The sequence below is a fragment of the Drosophila albomicans genome, chromosome 3 (assembly GCF_009650485.2).
Source record: "Drosophila albomicans strain 15112-1751.03 chromosome 3, ASM965048v2, whole genome shotgun sequence".
NCBI lineage: Eukaryota > Metazoa > Arthropoda > Insecta > Diptera > Drosophilidae > Drosophila > Drosophila albomicans.
This window is the reverse complement of record NC_047629.2, coordinates 47,807,576-47,823,068: the sequence shown is the minus strand read 5'-3', so window position 1 is coordinate 47,823,068 and position 15,493 is coordinate 47,807,576. Positions and strand designations below refer to the sequence as shown.

General features: G+C 37.4%; 1 protein-coding gene across 3 annotated transcripts in view; it reads right to left on the bottom strand.

The window, feature by feature from the left end:
* The window catches only part of LOC117567866 (uncharacterized), a 53,212-nt gene extending 38,444 nt beyond the window's left edge, over nucleotides 1–14,768 (bottom strand). For all 3 annotated transcript variants that reach the window (XM_034248131.2, XM_052005768.1, XM_052005767.1), the window contains exons 1-2: nucleotides 14,670–14,768; nucleotides 10,469–10,622 (exon numbers count right to left, since the gene is read on the bottom strand). In XM_034248131.2, coding sequence (XP_034104022.1) covers nucleotides 10,469–10,472 — 4 coding nt within the window. In that variant the 5' untranslated portion in view covers nucleotides 10,473–10,622; nucleotides 14,670–14,768. The remainder of the gene's footprint in view (nucleotides 1–10,468; nucleotides 10,623–14,669) is intronic.
* Nucleotides 14,769–15,493: the final 725 nt, after the last annotated feature.

Below are 15,493 nucleotides of genomic sequence, written 5' to 3'. Positions count from 1 at the left end.
CGGAGAGAAATGCTTAAAGCTTATATTGGGTTACAATTGCAAAAAAAAAAAAAAAAAAATTGTAGATATTTATATTCAAATTCATAAATTTGTATACAGAAAATTCATTGCTGAGTTATGGTTTCATATGAATAATGAAATAAAGGCAAAAATATACAGCATTGGATTATAATAAGAAAGTGTTCCTAGGAATAAAGAAATAAATGTAGGAACAATTACTCAAATATACGGAAAATCTAATAGTGAGTTGCATAAAAATAAATAAAGATATATATTGAGAATACTAAATAAATACTGAATGTATGCTAAATAAATCTAAAAGAATACCGAATAAAAACCAATTGAATAGCAAATAAATACCTAATAAATACTAAGTGATTGTTTAATAAATACTAAATGAATACTAAAAAAATACCAAATACATAAACGGCAACTAAATAAATATTAAATAAATACTTATCGAATACTAAATCAATACTAAATGAACTGATTACTAAATAAATACTAAATTAATACTAAACGAATATTGAATAACTATTACATCACTTCGAGATAATACTAAACAAATACTAAATGAAAACTATATGAAAACTAAATATATACTAAATAAATACTAAATGCAAACTAAAATGTGGATAGGAAGTAATATTCATTGACATGTTACTTAATTATAAGTAAATAAAAAGTGTAATAAGCAAATGTGATAATCTTCAAAGATAAATCCAGATATGCACATGAATGTCTAATGATGCCCTTAAAGATATAATTACTTTGAGAAATATACCGAAATAAATGCAGTCGGAATACATACATCAATATGCAATGGTGTAAATTGAACGCAGTTAACAAAGATGCTCGGATAAATTCAGATATAACTTGATGCACACATTTGGATTGCAAATTTATTTAGCTATAAATTTGCTCAGGCGAGTTATGGACTTATAAATGCAGATAGAAATTTGTATCTTGGAAGCTGAATGTACGCATTAAAGTGAAATGAAATTAATTATCCTTTAGCATACAAGCTTCTGCTGCAATCTTGTGAACCAATTTTGTGCCTTAATTTGTAATTTCCAATTTGATTTTCGTCTGCTATTCCCTCTCTTGCTGTTGCTGTTGGTGGCTTTAAAATCGAGAAAGCCAGCAGCTGACGTTCTTATGGGCATTTAACATGCTTGCACGAAAATTGAACACGCTTGCGGTGTCCTAATGAGTATCCTGATGTTCGTGCTGGGATAGAAGACACTTGCCTTTGCTCTACGCTGCCAAAATGTCAATTCAATTTGGGAAAGTTTTAAGGTCATGGCGTGTGCACGAAAAGGGAACGAGTTCTCCCCTCCTCTCTCTCTCTCTCCTGTCTCTTCCTCTTTGTGATGTCTCAATCAAAACGAGCAGCTGGCTTGGTGATGATTATGATCCTGCATGCTGGTGGCTTCTGTTGGCGTGACTGCATTGCCAATCATCGTAAATCAGCGTTAAATTAGCTCATCGATGACACAAGAGAATGCAGCACACTTTTCACTATTGGCCAGACTCGTTTCGTACCCCGTTCCCCTTTCCCCTTCCCCTCTTTGCCATTCTCTCCTCGATGGTCGTTTGCTTGTCTCGTTTTTGCTTGCTGTGCACGTTGCAAATTAACTTAATGTTGAATACTTGGACGAGAGGTGGAAAGTAGAGTTTGTGCTTGCTTTGCTTCCTGTCAGTAGCCGACAAAAGTGTCCTTAAGTGTTGCTAATGCTGCTGCGCAGGAACTTGCTTACGAGACACAAACCAACACACACACACACATAGAGATAGAGAGATGCACTCCACTCATACACACTATATACTAATGGGCTTGGCATTGCACTTTTGCTGCCACTTGGCAACTTTTTAATAGAATGAAAATGCTCCTATCTTTAAATGGCGTCGCCGCTGCCCTTTCCCTTGATACCAGGCAGCAACTTGAAGTTCAACTTGAAACTGCAACAGAGCAGGAGGGAGAAGAAGAAGAAGAGGAGAGGGGAGGCGGCTCATCTAGAAGATGCGTAGATAAGTTGCCACATGGCCAAATTGCAAAACATCAACAAGCTATTGAAGTCAAGTGCTAAGTGCTCCTCACTGCCTCTCTCTCTCTCTCTCTTTTTCTCTCTCGCACTTCCCTTTTGCGCTCTCCAAAGCGGATATTATAAATTTGCAATTTCGTATCCTTGGCACCAGAAATTTGCTTGGAGTTATTTTCGCAAGCGTCTCTAATGAGTTTTCCCCTGCTGGCAGGCGCTTGAAATGAAAATATGTTTGCCTTGTGGCAAGCATCAGCAGCAGCCACTTGAGTCCTGCATCCTTCAAACACAAACACAAGCACAGACAGACACACACACTCAGACACTCGTGATGCACCACAATGCAATTCGATGCGTTCGCAAGGCTTTTGCCATTTCAAGTGCTGTGCGCACAGCACTTTGCCACGCCTTCATTTCATTTTTCGTTTCGTCCTGACGCCTGTTTTTATCCAACTCTTCGAGTGGATTTTTGTTTTTCTGCCGCTGCTGCTGCTTTTCGCCTTTTGTTTTCCAAATGCCGCTAACAGCTCACTCGCTGCATATGGCGGCCACCTCACCAAGATTCCTTCGCTCTATTCCCCCGCCTCCTCTCTTTTCTCTATCGCACTCGCAAGGTGCTAAGGCATGCCTTAAAGCTGGCAAAAGAAAAAAACTGCACGCCAGTTTGCTGCTCCACTTTCTTTTTTCTGCTTTTTTTGTTTTTTTGTGTTCGTTCTGCATATGCTGATTGCGTTTTTTTCCATTTTTCATTTCTCATTTTCTTTGTAGTTGTCGCACTCATGTTTTAACATCAATTTTTTGTGTGTGTGTAGCGCGTGGTTCAAAGCTATTCATGAGACTCTTACGAATGATAATGGTTTCGCAAATATTTTGCCACTACTAAAAACGAAAGCACAAGTCTCAGAGCATTCAAACAAGCAAAAAAAACTAACTGAACATTAGGATTTTGCTTAAGTCGTTTGACTGGAAAAGGCAGCTATCGATAGCATTCGAAATCTATAAGAAAAAATTACAGCTTAATATAGTGATAAATGTGCTGCATAATTTAAAGAATTGTAAAATAAGTTAGGGATGGATGATCTACCTAGTTGTCATTAAAAGAAGCTGAGTTGAGAAAGATTATAGCTTAAAATAATGATTTATGTTGAATATGATTGACATTAAAGGTCCTTAATATAATAGTCTTTAAACTAAGAATCTCTAAAGCGGCTTTGTTTAAATCGTTTGGATGGAAGAGCTAGCTATCGATAGCATTCGAAATGTAAAAGAAAAAATTACAGTTTAAGGTAGTGATAAATGTGCTCCATAATTTAAAGAATTGTAAAATAAGTTAGGGATGGATGATCTACCTAGTTGTCATTAGAAGAAACTGAGCTGACAATTTTGTTTTTATATATTTTTGGGAGAAAACTTTTGCTACGTTTTAAATTCTTTAATTCAAAAGATTATAGCTTAAAATAATGATGTATGTGGAATAATTGACATTAAAGGTCCTTACTATAATATTCTTGAAACTAAGAATCTCTAAAGCGACTTTGTTCAAATCGTTTGAGCATCGACAGCATTCTAAATACATTAGACGCATTCAATTGATTTTAGTTTCAGATAGCGATAAATGTGCTTCATAATTGACATTAAAAGAAGAACAATCAGAGTTAAGAAAGCGCTTCTTCTACTTTCCAAATTCTCGAATTCAAAAGATTATAATTTAAAAGAATGATGGATATTAAATAAAGTTGCCATTAAGAGAAGCTCACTCAAGCTGAGCTAAGAATTTTGTTCTTATATAGTTTTGTAACAGATTTCTATTTTTTTTTACTTGAATTCATAAATTTTAATATTCATTAAGACAGTTCGACATCGACTTTAAAATTCTGTGAGCTGTGAGTAGCGATTTACTATTAGAGATTTACATAAATAAAAGAGTTTAATTTATAGACCACATGATATCAATTTAAATAAGGTAGTTTTTTCGAAAGTTCAATAACGTATAAAGTTTTTTTATATTTATGTAAATGCTTGTTTGATTGAAATTCGATGAGGTAGATAGCTTTTAAAATGAATCTGTTTTCATAACGAACTCGTTCTATTGATATATAAAGTTTGTTTAAGAAAAAAAGTAAATGAATATTATGATTTTTTTTATAAAGAACACGTTGCAAAATACGAAATCCGCTTAAATTGCAATGCAGTAAAAAATGTGCAAAAATCTCCTAACCTTTTCACCTTTAATTACTTGCAAAATTGCAAAACAAATAGAGAGAAAGAAATGCAGCTGAAATTAATCCCCTTTTATTTTGTGGAGCCAACACATATTGGAAACGAAGGCAAACAAAATGGTGAAAATGGTGAAACATATGAAGCACGTGCAAAATTGCATTGGGGAAATGTTATGACGCATATTTCATGCAGATCTGATATCAGGGATTACTAAATATACACACACACATATACACATATATGAAGTATACGCAGTGCTGACAAATTGTGTGAAATTAAATCATGGCACAGTTTCAGCAGATGCCGCAACATCGAATGGGGGGAAGGAGGAGAAAAGAAGAGAAGAGAGGGGAAGGTTGAGGAATTACTGTAAAATGTAAAATGTCAGCTTGGCAAAAATGTCAACGCAACATGCAACAAACAGGCACCGCAACAACATGCAACTGGTAGATAGGCAAAAGCCATAGAGGGGCTGGTAGTTGTTACACGATGGGCGTGGCAGTTGACACAGATTTAACACACACACACACACGTAGAGAGAGAAACTCGCTTTGCATGCTGCGACACACGCAAAATTGTGGCCATAAAATAAGCGCTGCATACTTTCGAGCATGCATTGAAAATAGGCAATAGCAAGAGGTGTGTGTGTGTATGTGTGTTTGTTATTGTGTGCGTTTCAAGAGTCTGTTTAGATATGAGTAGTAGTGGAAAAGTGCAACCGATTTGGCCTGAATCGATTTTCGATTGGCCATTATGCTGCACACACACACATACGCACACACAACACACATAGCTTGCAAAGCATTGCATATTTTCGAGGGCTGTTCTCCTATTGTGTGCTAAGCAGCTGACCCAAATCGCTAAGAGCGACTGCCGAGTGCTTGCTCCAACTGGAGTTGGACCGGCTTAACAGATATGCGAAATGCAGCCGCCGTTTAACTCCTGTGTATGTGTGTGTGTCTGTGTGTTTGTGTGTGTGCTTCGCTCATTAAAAAACCGTGAGCAAACACAGCCTGAAATGCGACTTTTACCCTGGCAGCAGAAGCAGCAGCAGCAGCATCTGTTGCCACTCGAGGCGTGTGCAAAAGTTGAATTTTAATTTGAATGTGACCAACTTTATGACTCCGAAATGAGTTCAGCCAACCAGATGGAGGAGAACTCCAACGCACTCTCCACTCTGCACTCTGCACTTAAGCACCTCCTCATGCTTTTATATCATTTTTGCAAGCGATTTAAAAATGTAATTTTTACAGATTTCTCTCTTTTTTTCGCTTTTGTATTTAATTTATAGAATTTCCGCTATTCGATTTTAACTTACTGCAAGCCAAATAGAGTTTTTTCATCGTTGTTGTTGCTGTTGCGGTTGTAAGTGTAGTCATAAATAAAAAGTAAATTGCGTGTGGCTATAAAATGGAAAAGCAACAACAAAAAGTACTGCAACAAACACGAGTAAGAAAGCTAGAGTCGAGTGTGCTCGACTGTGAGATACCTGAATCCCAATTTTGAATCGAAGGAACACAGTGCGGTATTATTTTAAAAATATACCAAACTAATATACCACAAATACTAAATATGTACCAAAGGCTATATTTGGTATATTGCCTGTGAGATACCCGCAATCCACTTTTAATGAATGCAAAAAATTGCGGTTTTATTCTAAAAATATACCAAATTAATATACCAAAAATACTAACAATACACAAAACTATGTATTTGGTATATCGACTGTGAGATAATCGCTGAGCATTCTTTATGAAAGCAAAACAGTGCGGTATTATCTTAAAATATACCAAATAATATACCTCAAAAATACTAAAATATGCCAAAAGCTATATTTAATTTATTGACTATCCATTTTGAATAAAATAAACAGTGCGGTATAATCTTAAAATATACCAAGTAATACTAAAATATACCAAAGGCTATATTAAGTGTATTGATATAGTACAATGTACTAAGTACATTCAAAATATATTCTTATTCGATTTTTGTCGATTTGCGGGGACAGAAGTGGTCAAATATTTGAAATTAAATTGAACTGTGTAAAATCATATCAAATATAGTTTCTGAGATCTAGGCATACGGACGGACGGACAGACAGACAGAAAGACGAACATGGCTATATCGTCTTGGCTGTTCACTCTGGTCAAGAATTGTATACTTTATAGGTTCAGCGATGCCACAAAGTTAGAATACCCTTCTGCCTTATGGGTAGCGGGTATAAAAAATATAAAGAAGCGCACAAATAATATATAAATGAAACGCACAGCGAACGGAACAAAACTTGTTTATTTGTTGTTGCACAGCTGTGCAAAGGACTACAGGATATAAAGTCGTAACTAAAAGAAACTCGCAAGGCAAATACGATTGTACGAGCTGAAAATAAAGCGAAAGGAACAAAGGCAGCTGCTTGCCTGATTATTACAAACTTATTACAAACGTGCCAGCGAAAGGGAAGCAAAGCAAAAGCAAGAGAAATGAATGTAAAGGGAACGCAATCATACACACATATACTATATATATATACAATCTTGATATATATATATATGTATAAGTATAAGCATAAAAGTGTATGGCAGGGATAAGAATTCATGTGTGTTGTTGCCCATTAAGAGCGTCCCATTGTTGCAAATACAATCGAAATGAAATCCTCACGTTCTGCCAAGTACAAGTAAAAATGAGCACACACACAAAACACACACACAGAGCGTAAGAAAGGACACAAGCGAGGAACACAGGACTCGCATTTGCCTACGCTTGTCATATTTCATACACAACGCAAACAGAACACAACAATTAAATTGAATGTGCGATGTGAACGTGGGCTGACAGCCAAGGACTCGTTGATTTAAGCACAATAATAATTCCAAGACATTTGTATAAATTTGCAATTGCATTTTATTGAGCAGCCAGCAAAACATTCAATTTACATAAGCATTCCAGTCTCGCTGTCTGTCTTTAACTGCCAGACATACATTACTCATACGCCTGGTGTGCAAAGACGTTTTATTACTTGACGATTAGAAGCAGCAGCAGCAGCAGCAGCCAACTTCAAAGCAAATAGTTATCCTCTTTCATTTCGTTTATTTTCACTTTCTTGCATTACTTGTGTATTTTAATTGAATGCTCGAAAAGAATGTCACAAAAAGTGTGTTTATGTTTTTGTTTTAAACGAAATTGCTTTTAATTAAAATTGGAATTTCAATTTGAAGTTTTTTTGTGTCACCTTTCCAAGTTAAGAGCATTAAAGTTTGTTTGTTTCTTTCACTTTCATTGCTCTGCACAAAAAATAATTGCCAGCTTTAAACAGCTAAAAACACAACAACGAGAGGGAAAAAACAAGAGAAAACTGTTGACAACAATTTCATTGACACAATTTCCTCTACGCTCTGTGCTGTGCTTTTGCTCTCGCTCTTTCTTTCTCTCTCTCTCGGTACTTTTACTATACAAAGACGAAAAATGTCAGTGACAAAATCGATGCCCTGAAAAGGCAACGAAATAAAACAAAACATTCGCAAAAGCAAAGTCGCAGTAAATCGCACAAAATGTGCACACACACATTCCATTCCATTCCACACACACACACTCATCTCCGCAATTTCTATTCCCTCTCCGAGTCTCTCTCCGGTGTTCCCTAACGGCAGTTGTACGTGTCATTTGGCTGCAGTTTTATTTGGCCAAGCATAATGCGAGTTTATGTTTATGGCCGCGTCGCAGCTTCAGACCTGAAAAACTGGGGCTGATCTTGCACTCGATGAAGCAGAAAACATGCGAAATGAAAACATGACGCGAGATGAGAGATTTTAATACTCTGCGCGAAGCTGTCGAAAATTGTTAAATAATAAGCCGACTTTAAGGCAGCTTTATAGCTCACATTTCAGTACGATAATTTATGAGGTAAGTCAGGGAATGCATGTGAGTGAAAGAGTGCACTGTAAAAAAAGATCAAGTTCTATAAACAAGAACATTCTATTCAATAAAGAAAGCTAGATCACTTTCAAAACGAATTATTAAAACTAAAAACATTAGTCTGAAAAATATTAAATTTTCAAAATAAGATTAAAAATATTAGACGTAGGTTACAAAACTTTGAATTTCATTAAAATTCCCATAAAGTTTTTATTTATCTTTGAGTGTCTTCATAGCTCAATTAGTTAAGCTGTCGCGCATTGCTGTTTAAGAGAGTCGAACTTGGGTGCAAAGGCTGAGCAAATCGATGATAAATATTTCGTTGATAGAGTTTTCAACAGTTTACAACTAAATGAACTAACTAAATACCATAATAAAATAGTAAAAAGAAAACATCAATAAAATAAAATATGTTTTTGTTTTTTTATTATAATATTGTTTGGTCATTTTAATTTCATATATTCCTCTTTTAATACGAACGCGTCTCTTATATCAAATGTTATTGAAATCTAAGTACTAAGTACTAAGAACAATTTCTTGATGTTAGAACTTTCTTTTTGCAGTGTATAAAATGAAGTCGGTGCTGTGGCTGCTGACCCTAATCCCTGAGGACGTCGTGACGTCGCAGTGACTTTCAGCACGTTGCGAAATTCTTAAAAATAGATTTCGACTTGGCCAGAAACAGTTGGGCACGTCCTGCCTCTTGGCTGTTGGCTCTGAGCTGAGCTGTAATGCTATTTACAAGTGGCAGAGCGAGAGAGAACTGAGGGAGAGAGAAGTGAGACGTAGCTAGTTGGCTTGGCCAGACAGATGGGCGACATTTTTTGGGAGAATAAAAATGGAAAGTTTGCATAAAAAGTAAACAGGAAGCAAAACAGCAGGAAGGTAGCTTCACAACGGAAAGCAAAAGCAAAAGCAAACGCCAATGCAGCAGCAGCAGCAGCAGCGGCAGTTGCAACTGCAACAAAAGAGGAAAAGCAGCTGCTGCCAGTTGAAGAAGCTGCTAAATCAGGTCAGGGATTTGGTGGAAGCAGTTTCGCTTGTTTCTATACTTTTGAATTGCATTATACTCGACTGTTGTTGTTGTTGTTGTTGTGGCTGCTACTTTGTGTCATTTTGTTGCCTACTTTGTTGTTGTTATTGGTGGAAAGTGAAATTGCGTATACGCCACGTGGCTTTCAATGCAATTTGTGCGAGTCGAGCATTAATTTAATTACACAGTTGTGCAAAATTTAGTATGGCAAATGAAATGCTGCACGGCTTTAGCTGGCTTTATCAAAGAAAGAGAGAAATGGAGACAGAGAGAGAGAGAGAGAGAGAAAGCGAGCTGGCTTTGTGTGTCACTGGAGCAGTGTATAAGCAGAAAAAGAGAGACAGTCAAGTCGTTGGGCAAAAGAAGAGCCAACTTTGGCCGACAACCGCAAGCTGCATTTTTAATTGCGCACACGTGCGAGTAGGCGTCAGTGGGCGTGGCACACACTACAGTGCCCAGAGGCTGTGAATGGCAAGGCGAAGCAAGGCAGTTGGCAGTTGGCAGTTTGGCGGCTGCTGCTCTACTTGAACTCATTTAGCGTGGAAATTATGGTACGCTCAAGTGGATTTTGACAGGTTCGTTCTTATAGCACACACACACACACATCCTTGAATCCTTTGAAAGTTTTGTGCACGTTTTGTGGCTTCTTCATGCCTGCAGCTGTTGCCAACTCACAACAAATTGGGGCCACTTAAAGACATCGCCCAGGAGAAGAACTAGGACTACTACTGAGGACTACGAGTCACTTGTCTAATTGATATGCAATAAACATTGAACGGCAGACAGGCGTATCACTCGAGAAAAGCCTAGCTTGCATATTGCTCTTGCCCCAAACTGACAACTCGAGCAATCACTATAGACAGACAAACACACACACACAGAAAGTCCTGGCCAGCAGGCATTTTGCCTTCAACTTGCAACATTTCAGCTTTTTGTTTTGTGCTTGACTTGGCCTGTGAAATGTGGGGTAAGCTTTTGCTACTCGCCTGTCAAGTATTTAAGTTTAATGCGCTTAGTTTGCATTGTTGTTGCTTCCATTGTTTTGCTGTCTAAAATGCTCAGTGGCATTTAACAGAATAGAGTTACAATGATTTCTCTGGTAAACTTTAGATACAAAAAGTGCTTTGCAGCCAATTAAGTTGCTGCCTCTTCACTACGTTGCGTATACGCAATATTGTGTTTAATTTAATTGCATTAACTTTTAATTGAGCAACTCTTGAGCTGGCACTTAAAAAGATATCCAAATATATAATAATTCACTTACTCATTTTGCCATGCAGAAAGCGTCTCAAATTTGTTGTTTGCTGTTGCTTTTGGATGTTTTTGTGTCGAGTTGAGTTACTTCTTGTGTAAACTATCACGTATACGCCTAGTAGCACATTTTATTACCAACACTTGCGATTGTATCTCGAGGCTCGCTTCAATGAAAATGGAATTTTACACACTTTTGTTGTTGTTATCGATACACAAAACGCATTATCAACAGATACAGCTGACAGCAAACTGGCATTGATACCGCAATTATGTTTGTATTTCTGCGAAATTTGTCATTGCCATTTAAATATGCACATTTAATTTATTTGGCCAAATCGCCAACGAACAAAATGTATAAATTTATATAAGTATGTATAACCCACAACCATTAAACGCCCACAAAATTCAATTTGTGTTGAGCGAAATGCGAATTTACGCAGTTTTATATAAACTGTGTGTTTTTGGAGGGATATCGCGCTGTGTTTTGTTAATGCAAATTATGCAAATTATTTGTGTTCTGTCGTAGCTGGATTTCAATTGCACAAACTGAAGTGCTTGATGAGGCAATTTCACAATATACAAAAAAAAAACTGAAGAGGGAAGTCTGAAAAATTGTGGATAAAATATTTTGTGCATTTGCATAATTAACTTTGTTGTTTATGCCGATTCAGTCTAATGGTCAAACAATATACAACAGTTTATTTTGCACACTGTCACGGCTGGGTAAATTTTTAAATAATTAAACGATATCTAAGCTGCTAACTTAAGGAAGGAAATGGAAATAAATGGACTGTGAGATACTGGTTTAGAATAGAAGCAAAACGGTGCGGTATTATTATTAAAATATATTAATAATATACCACATAAGTACTAAACTATACCAAAGGTTGGTATATTGATAACTACCTTTGAAATATATTATGTCATTCTTAAAATTCATCGAATAATATACCGCTAAAGTATACCAACGGATATTTTTGGTATATCGATGAAGTACTAAATTTGAAATATACCATAGAGGTCAAAATATACCAGATTCTCAGCCAGTAGAGGTAATTTTCAATACAAAAGTGTATCATAAATAAGTTCTATAATTTTTATCCGATTACAATCAAGTTATCAGAATAACAATCAAGTTATTATTGTCTTGTTATTCGATTTTTATCGATTTGAAGGGGCAGGAGTGGGTGTGGTAAGAATTTTAAACCAAATTGATCTGAATGAAAACATAACAAGTGCTTTCGAAAATTATATTTCTATCTCTTATAGTCTTTGAGATCTTAGTGTTCATATAGACGGACAGACAGACCGACGGACATGGCTATATCGTCTCGGTATATATTTATTGTCAGCACAAAATTTTATTACCCTTCTAACTTGTGGGTATCGGGTATGAAAAGGTCAAACCAAAAACTTTGGAATTTTAAATGAAATAAAAGATTAAAAAAGCTTTAAACGGATTAAACAGTATCTCTACCTCTATATCTATCTCTATATCTTTTCCGCTTTTTATGCAACTCATGCAACAGACAATTTATATTAACATATTTAATGCTCTCATAAATGTTTCAAATAATTAATCGATATCTAAGCCCTCAACCTAAAGAAGAAAATGGAAAAAAGGTCGCTTTAGGAATTTAAATAGCAGTCTATAAAAATTAGAGAAGGGGAAAATGGATATCAAAAAGGTCACTTTAGGAATTTAAATAAAATAGTGTAGAAACTTTAATGCGATTAAATAGTATCTCATCGTCGTTATCTATCTATCCATCTCATATTCAGTTGATGCCGCTTTGCCTTTTCACGTTCTTTATGCAATTCATGCAACAAACAATTTATATTAACATATTTTATCCTCTCATCAGTTTTTTCGGAAAAAGTTTTCATTAATTCCTTTGGCCTTTTCGCTTCGCCAGAATGTTGATTAAATTTTTATGATCATCATTTATTAATTAACATTCAAATTTATGCGCAAGTTTTGCACTATACAAAAAACTTACATAAAATGGATTTTTAATGGGCGAAGCATGCAAAATAAAATGTAAGTTCGGTTCAATGGTTTGCTATTGAATGAATAAATGAATAAATATACGCATAAATTAAATCGTATCTGTGTTCTTTTCTCTCGATTTTGCATTGTTTATTATTTATTTTCAATGAACAAATTGGCAAAAGGTTTGAGCCCCTGGATATTATATAAATGGCCAAGGAATTTATGAGTTAACTATTTGCTACATTTAAAATAATTAAAATGCCATATAAGAAATAATAAAGCAACCCTTTGATAGGGTCTCTCTTCTTTTTTGTGTGTGCAAAAAGCAGAACGAAAAGTTGAGGGGAAAGGGAGGGAAAGAAGGTTTCAGTCGGAACTTTGACCAACCGCAAATATTGCGAAACAAAAGCAGAGAACCGGAGAACGAACGAAAAAGGCAGCTTTCTCAAAATTTTAGGCGCTAAGCAAGATTTATGAGCCCCTAAAGAGCCAAAAAAGAGGGAGACAAGGGAGGCAGGAGGCAAGAGGCTGGGCATTGGCATTGGGGGTCGGTTTGTAGCATTTGGCAAGGCCTTTTCGGCCATTATTTGTTTTAACTGTGCGCATTTCACAGTCTGCGGCCTACACATTTCAATAATTTAAAGTATTTGCGACCATTTGAGAGTATTTGAGGCAATTTGGTTAATGGTCTGTGCCTCTTTCCACCAAAGGGTTTTCCTCGAACCCAGAACAGAAAGAGGAAGAAACACCGAATCGCAGAGTCAAATAAATAACGCACATAAAGTTTTTAAAGACAGCGCCCAGATAAAATACCCGAGCGAGAGAGCAACACAATGAACTTAAAGCTGTTTGCACATGTGACGCGGCTCGGGCGTTGCACATCACAGCAGAGCAGAGACAAGGCACGTGTGTGTGTGTGTGTGTGTGTGTGTGTGTGTGTGTGTGTGTGTGTGTGTGTGTGTGTGTGTGTGTGTGTGTGTGTGTGTGTGTGTGTGTGTGTGTGTGTGTGTGTGTGTGTGTGTGTGTGTGTGTGTGTGTGTGTGTGTAAAGCAGTTCAAGGACTCAATGCTGCGTTGCGCTCTGTACTCTGTACTCTGTGCACAACCCAATTACGCAAAATGTTCTGTAGAGAAACCGAACTGAACCGAAAAAGTGAAAAAAAATGTATGAGGAAGGCGATTGCGTCGCAAGCCGCAAGAGCTGCAAGCAAAAAAGCTGCCAAGCCAACGTAACATGCAACCTTTAACCCGTTGCAAAGTAAAGGCAAAGCAAGCCAAAGCCGACCTAGAAAACTGGCAACTGAACTGAACTCAGCTGAACTGAACTGAACTAAAGAGAACTGAGAGCTGAGGCGAGTTAACCACACACACACACTCACACAAACAAACACACACAACGACTCGACATATGTGTTGAGTTGTTTTCAAAGTTGGCGTGCCGTAAGTTCTTGTTTATGCTAAAGCAAAAAGATAAACAGAGCCAAGTGCCAATGCCAAAGGGGGCAAAAAAAAGCAGCGCAATCTCTCACCAACTCTTCTTGACTGACTGCCTAAACTGACTGACAGACAGCCAGAGTCAACGTTGTCTAGCACACATTTTATGCATAACAACATTCAAGGACATCAAGCGAGAGTTTTGTGTGTGCGAGCGCCTCTGCCTCTGCCTGCAATGTAAGTCACGAGTTTTTGTCTCGTTGCGCCTGCAGGTTATGCAACACTTTTTTTTTATTTGGACGCCACACCACATTATTCATCATATTCTCTGTGCTTATTGTTATCGTTGTTGTTGCTAATTGTGTCGCTGCTAATTTGTGTAGCTAATTTGTTAAATTTGACACTCTCACACACACACACTCAAGCACATCTGTATACGTATACGAATTAATGACGTCAAAAAAAGCGTTGAGCTCGTTTCTCGCTCGCTTTCTCTCTCTCGCTTTCACTCGCTTCGTTATGTTTGTGCGTGTGCGTTCGAGCAGCTGTGCGCTGTATCTGTATCTGTGTGTGAGTGTGTATGCTGTAACTGTATGTGTGTGTGTATGTTTTCACTTTCGCTTTTCATTGATTTTTAAGCAGCGCGCGCGAGCTCACAAAAGTATGCAACACTTTTTGTCACTTCTCGGATTTTCATTTGGCGATTTCCGTTTGCGTTTGCAATTATCACACTTTTGAACGCACTTTGATTACGTTACGTTTTAGACACACTCTTTGGCACTTACACTTTGATTGCGGCGCGCATGAAATACTTTCGTCTTCGCTTCGAACACAAGCTCTGTTGTGTTGTGTGTGGCAGCAAACGTTGTGCTGCTCTCGCTGCCAAAACTAAACTGAAACTGAAACTCGCATGTGACCAAAGCTCTGTCGCAGCAGCAGCAGCAGCACAGCTAACAGAAGCAGCAAAAGCAGTACAAATAAATACTGGTTACAGTTTTCTGTGTGTTTTGCGCGTCGTTGGCGGCGCAGGCGCTTTTGCTTACAACTTTGGTTACAGTTCACGTCACACTGTTGCTGCTCAGCTTCTCGCTCTCTCGGTCTTTGAGTTTGCTTCTCATTTTCACTCTCTGTTGGGTTTTTTGTTTACATTGCGTGCGCTGTGAGTTTGGTGTATTTTTAGGTCTGTTTACGTGGGTTGGCAGCGGGCAAAGCAAAGCAGCATTTTTTGTTGGGGGGCTGGTCAACGTGTGAAACGTATTTGGCGCCTATAAATAAAATTACGCATACGCCACGTGGTACGCATAAGCTACAAATGCAGCTCAGCTTTTCAATACAAAATTTATATTAAATTTGAAGCAGCATTGACAAAAAAAAGTTATCAAGTGGTTTCAGTTTGCCAATTTCAATTGTGAAATCGAAAAGCCTGCGGCTTGATTTGTGAGTCCGAGCGCATTAGGAAAGTACGGACTCAATTTACAGAAATCCAACAAGGCAGGAAACTGAATAACCTAAACACACACACACACTACAGAGAGGGGGCGGAGGGAAGGGTGGCGGGACACGTGCACATAAACTGCGTGTGTCCTTGTTAGTCGACAACAATTTTCAC